Genomic DNA, 6000 nt, shown 5'->3' on the forward strand with positions numbered 1-6000 from the left:
AGAGCTGTCTGAATAAAATCATACATTTGATGTATGGCTAGTGCGTTTCTAGTGGTGATCTTCTGTAATTGCTCTCTTCTGATTGACGGCCAATTAAGACATTGTGCCTGCTTAAATTTGTTCATTATTAATCCACCAATTCTACTGCAGTTTGTATGTTTTTTTTGTAAGATTTTGACTGATTCCATAAACAGGCATTGAGATTTATGTCTTTATCTTTGAGATTTGTGAAGTAACTTGCTTTCCCCTATCTTATGAAGTGATTTTTTTCCAGCTGGATATGCTGCTGATTTTACATTGAGTGGTACATGTTTTGGTGTACTTTTTGTAGTCCATCTTGTTTGCTAAAAATGCTGCACATCGAATTAATTGGGATGCTTATATACATTGAAAACTTGATCTTTGGTTATTTTTAATTTCCTGTTGGGTAGGCAGAAAATTTGTCCAGTAGTTTGTCAAGTATTTTAATGTTGCTTTGAGAAAATTATCTAATATATGTAGGATAATGATATGGTGTGTTATTGTGTACTTTTGGTGTTTGGACCTTAGCAGGAAGATATGGGTGTGTATGTGGGGGGGGGGGGGGGGATGCTGAATTCACTTTTGTACAGCTTGCCTACAGAATATCCTAAAAGCACTACTAATAAAAGGTGAATGTTGGTCTTCAGAGCAGAGCCCATTCTTTTAATTAGTGCAAGCCAAGGCAACTCTGATAACAAAGATTGTATTCTCATAAACTCTCTGGGATTTTTTGAAACTTCTAAGTTTCTGTACATTCAGCTATGAAGTAAGGGTGGATTTATATTATTCTCCTGTTTTTCTTAATATTGCTTTTTTTTCTTACAATGTTTGGTTACCCCCCTCCCCCCAAAAAAAGCAATATGCAATTGTTATTGTGATTTTCATACCAAATTTATTACAACAGTTATTCAGTTTAGTCAGGAAATCTTACAGACTTGTACTGAATTTATTTAAAAGTATAACATCTTCTGCATAAAGTAAAGAGCTGAGATTAACATCTCCAATTTGATATCAGGTCTAATACTGCTTTCCTTCATAATGTGATCCATATAGATAAATAACAGTGGGGATAATGTACATCCTTGTCTGACACCAGACTTAACATCAAACCATCTTCCTGTACCTTCAATTCTAACTGCTGACTTACTCCAATCATCTGGAATTCATCCTTCTGTCCAGCCCCTCTGAACTATGCAGTGTAGCCACTGTAAAACTTTTATACCTCCATATTTGAGCATTTCAGGTCTAATATCATCTACTCCAGCTGCCTTTCCACATTTCAGACTTTTGATGGCTTTTTCTACTTCAAGCATGGATGTGTATTCCTGGTTGCATGCCTGGTCAGTGTTTTTTATCACTGTGCTGTCATCACTGCTAGTTTCATTTAGCAATTTTCTGAAGTAATTACTCCATACTTCAAGGATATCTTTTTCTCCAGTTTTCATATCACCTTTATCATCTCTAATTCCTTTTACAGCACTCTTTCCTCCATTTCTGAGCTTCTTCAACAACCTCCAGAATATCTTGCCACCTTCTTGATATTTTCTATTTTCTTACCAAAGTCTTCCTATGACTTCTGTTTAGCTAGTTTTACACAGTGTTTAGCTTTCTTACATTTGTCTCTGTATTCTCTAAGAGCACAAGCTGACTTATTTGCCAGGAACTTTTGATATGCTTTCTTCTTTTCCTTCACTACCTGTTTAACGTCCTGTGTCCGCCAGGGAGTTCTGATTTTTCTCTCCTTGCAGACAACCTCACCACATGCCTCTCTGGTAGAATCAATCAATGTTTTCTTCAGAGCTTGCCACTGAATCTCCAAGGTTTGATTCCTGTTCTCAAACTCCTTCATTTTTTCTTGTATAATGTTTGTATATTTTAGTCTATAGTTCACATCTGATAGCTGCTCAACTTTTATTCATTTTAAAACTTTCTTACATGTTCTTCTTTTCAATATGAAATTCAATTTTATCCTGCTCAAGACTAAATGGTGATCACTTCCAATTTCAAATCCTCTGTACACTCTAGTGTCCTGCACCAGAGTGAAAACATCACTATCAACAATAGTATAGTCAATGAGACTTTTCTTATTCCTTTCCTCTTCTCTCCATGTGAATTTGTGCACATTTTTATGTTGGAACATGTTGTTAGTAATAACCAGTCCATGTCCTGAGCAGAAATCCAACAAGCATTTGCCATTATTATTAGCTTTGCACTTTTCTCCAAATTGTACCAAAATATTTTTGTATGTCTGACAATCATTTCCTAGTCTGCTATTTTGATCTCCAACAAGGACCAACTTTTCATTTTTCATTGTGTCAGTTGCTTTTTCTAAAGCCTCAAAAAATTCCTCCACTTCTACCTTAGGAGAACCTTCTGTGGGACCATAGGCACAAATAAGTCTCATTGTCCAGTTCCCCATTCTGATATTTGCCCACATTACTCTACTTGAAATTGCCTGCCATTCAAGAAGATTAGCCTCATATTTAGTGTTGAATACAATGGCTACAACATCTTTTCCTTGATTGTTATTGCCTGAATATAACATTTTGTATGTATTGCTTAGGTAGATCTCACCAGTTTTTGTTTCAGTCACCCCTATTATGTTGATCTGGTACTTATCCAATTCTTCTGCTAGTTCCATTTCTTTGCCATTAAAACTTCTTATGTTGATAGTACCAATCTTGAACTCTGGTGATATTGAGTTGGTATGTGTTTCGGTATTTGGCTTATTCATAACTATTATATTTTAGAAAATTACAGTGTATACTAAATATTAATTAAAATTACTTTAATCAGTACTTCCTCATGCTTCAGCACACTGATAGTCAGTTTTGATGTTTCCTTGCTATTCACAAATGTCCCACTCAAAAATTCCTTTTACTTTATCCAATCCATATTTCTTTCCAATATCATGGAGACCTTCATCCCACATAAACCCACCGTTTGCCCACCATACATTAGACAATCTCCCTCCCCCTTACAACACTGTGAGATTATAAAACTCGTTTATAACAGAACAAAATTAATCATTTCTGATAGCAGTGCCTTAACTCTGAATTTACCACTTTCTTAGCTAATCTACAACCCCCTACTAAATATTAAAACCCTGTAACCAGTCCCCCCCACCTTCAGCGCAGCACAATATCTATCACCTTTCCTTATGTATATGGGCACATATGAAAAATTAACAAAAATTCCAAAGAAATACAACCTTATAACCACTTATAGACCACATAAAAAAAATTGGCATCCATTATCCTCTGTACCAAAGACCAGCTACATTATTTTCTTTCTTTCTTTTTTTTTATGTTGCTTTCCCCCCCCCTCCCAATATGTTATTTGCAATCCTATAGTCCATGGGTGGGCTAAGGAATTTTTTATATCTATATTTTTTTTTACCAAGTCCAAATGTGGAACTTTTTTCAGGCCACTTCAGGTCTCCAATAAGCAGGACAGTGGTTTCACACTGGGCAATGCGGTTCTTCTCACACCTACTGACAATTGCAAACATCCATGCCAGGATTCGAACTTGCAGCCTGTTGGTTGGAGAGCAGGTGCAATAACCACTTGGTCAACCAGGCCTAGTGGCTAGTGTACCTGCACTCCGACAAATACCAACCGCATTCCCTAGACCTACGAGGTCCCTTGCAGTCCTACTACAGGCAGGAAGGCAATATCAGAATTTCTGAACACATGGAGTACATCTGTTTCCATCGTTACAGCTGCGCTGGACTTGCTGACCATGCTTTGAACACTCATCATAGGATATGCTGGAGGAAGGTCCCTCTTTTGCACACAGCAAATACAAATATGAGAGGCTATTCCTGGAATCTGCCTCAGCTCTGAGAAACTTTTCTAAATCAAAACAAATTTGGGTGAATGAAACTACTCCAAACAAGGACCTAATGATGTCCTTAAAAGACAGTAACATAGACTTAAGTTACTCATACATATTATAACAAATTGACATTTATTATTAAAGAACAACTCAGTATTCTAACGTTAGACATGTGATTTAAGGATTAATAAGTATCAAGCCCTGTACAATTCTTATATAGGATGAGCTTAAAAAATAAAAGTTCAGGACATTTACTAAATACTACACTTTATATATTCTCCTGTTTTGCAGTGGAGAGAAGTTATAATCTTTCCCTTAGTATGGTGCTGTCTACATGCATGAATACCCATACACAAATATGTATAGTAAGAAAGAAAACAAATATTTGTTGCACCTCCAGATACTGAATGAACCGAATAGCTCAGTTGGTAGTAGATATTTTTATGGTTATTGAAATATTTCACTATATAGGAAGCTGCTTTCTAATTAGATTGTCTCACATATTCTAATGGAAAGCTTGCAGTCTTATGTTGGTGAGAAAAGTTGCTCCTCCAAATACCAAATATTGGTTTATAGACATCTCTGTTAACAATAATCTAATAGCTTAGTTGGTAATAGATAATTTTATGGTTATTGAAAGATTTCACGATATTCATGAGTTAAATGTTCTAATGGTAAGTTGTTGCAGTTCTATTTATATTTATATGCAATTTGAAACAGCTTTGTATATTTTTATGTATGTGTGTGTATATATATATATATATATATATATGTTTTAGTGATAGAGCCCGAAGTAGAAGTCGCAGCAGGAGTAGAGACATGAAGTTTCACAGAGAAAAAGAACTAGATAGACACAGAGAAAGGCATTCAAATAAACACAGGGACAGAGATGCAGGTCGTGATAAGTACAGAGAACATGAACGTGAAAGAAATCATAAAAAAGAAAGAGACAGAAGAAGTTCCAAAGAGCGGGCAAGAAATTTTGATAAAAAAGACTGGGAAAGGAAAAGGAGCAGATCCCGCAGTGCCGATGAGCGAAGGCATCAGAGACATACATGTTCTCATAGTAGGGAACATCATTAAGTTAATGTTGGATATATCACCTTGAGGGGGGGAGGGTGTCCATATTTTTTTTTTTTTTTTTTTTTTTTTTTTTTTTTTTTTTTTTTGTATATGACTTCATCCATGAAGCTTGTTTTCATATAAAATATCTGTTACCATATAGTAGCTGTTTGCTTTATGGTATACTGCTATTTTCTCATAATGATTAATTTTCATTTTTAAAATGTGCTTTGGGATTTTTTTTTTAAACTAAACTACAAAACTGCACCTACAGGTGTGTAAAATTTATATTAATCAATTCACTTTGCATTAGGATCTGCACATTGTAAATTTATATATAAATATATATATATATATATATATTATTATTATTATTATTATTATTTTCCTTTTTTTGAAAAATATGAAAAAATAGCAGTTGAGAAAGAAGTTTATTTAAAAATTGGGTAGAGAAAACAAAGTTTGAAAAAAAAAGTTTCATTATGGGGTCAGAAACATTGTTTTCGTTATCAAGTCTTGCAGCATCATTGAAAAATAAAATTAAAAAAAAAATGCATTGAGTTTTAAATTCATTTCATCCTTTTATTGAATGTAAGATTAGTGAAAAATTGTGTCATATAAAGTAACCACCACATTGTATGATAACATCATCATATGCATTTCAGTACTCCTGAACTACTCTGCACTGAACTGTATACTTGGCTTAAAAAAAAAAAACTAAAATGCAAATGTCAAACATTTGTCACTGCATATTCATCTTTTAAATGGTTGTAGAATGTGCAAGTGTTCAGCCATAAATAAGGTAACCTCATTTCATTGTATTTAGAGAAAACAAAATGTGTTCTAAAAGGGAAGAAAAAAAAAATTATAAAAAAAAATCCATCATTTGAAATATTGTAGGTTATATACATCAGTAGTTGATTAAAGTCTGAAAGTTTCAATCTATGCCTAAGAATGCTATTTTATTGTACAAATTTTTTATTCAATTGTTAAATAAATGCAAGCATTATATATCTCAAAATGGTGCCAGTTTTTTTTTTTTTTAATAACTTGAATTAAAGTTTAGTTGTTCACTTAAT

At 33.9% G+C, this 6000-nt stretch overlaps 1 protein-coding gene across 1 annotated transcript in view; it reads left to right on the plus strand.

The window, feature by feature from the left end:
* LOC150110705 (uncharacterized) overlaps nt 1-5202 on the plus strand; it is a 146122-nt gene extending 140920 nt beyond the window's left edge. Inside the window, exon 8 of the mRNA XM_090395837.1 lies at nt 4639-5202. Within this exon, the coding sequence (XP_090251963.1) occupies nt 4639-4942 (304 nt within the window). The 3' untranslated portion in view covers nt 4943-5202. The remainder of the gene's footprint in view (nt 1-4638) is intronic.
* The last annotated feature ends 798 nt before the right edge of the window (nt 5203-6000 follow it).

Source organism: Typopeltis vanoorti, chromosome 1, assembly GCF_054136105.1.
Source record: "Typopeltis vanoorti isolate ZY-2024b chromosome 1, IOZ_Tvanoo_1.0, whole genome shotgun sequence".
NCBI lineage: Eukaryota > Metazoa > Arthropoda > Arachnida > Uropygi > Thelyphonidae > Typopeltis > Typopeltis vanoorti.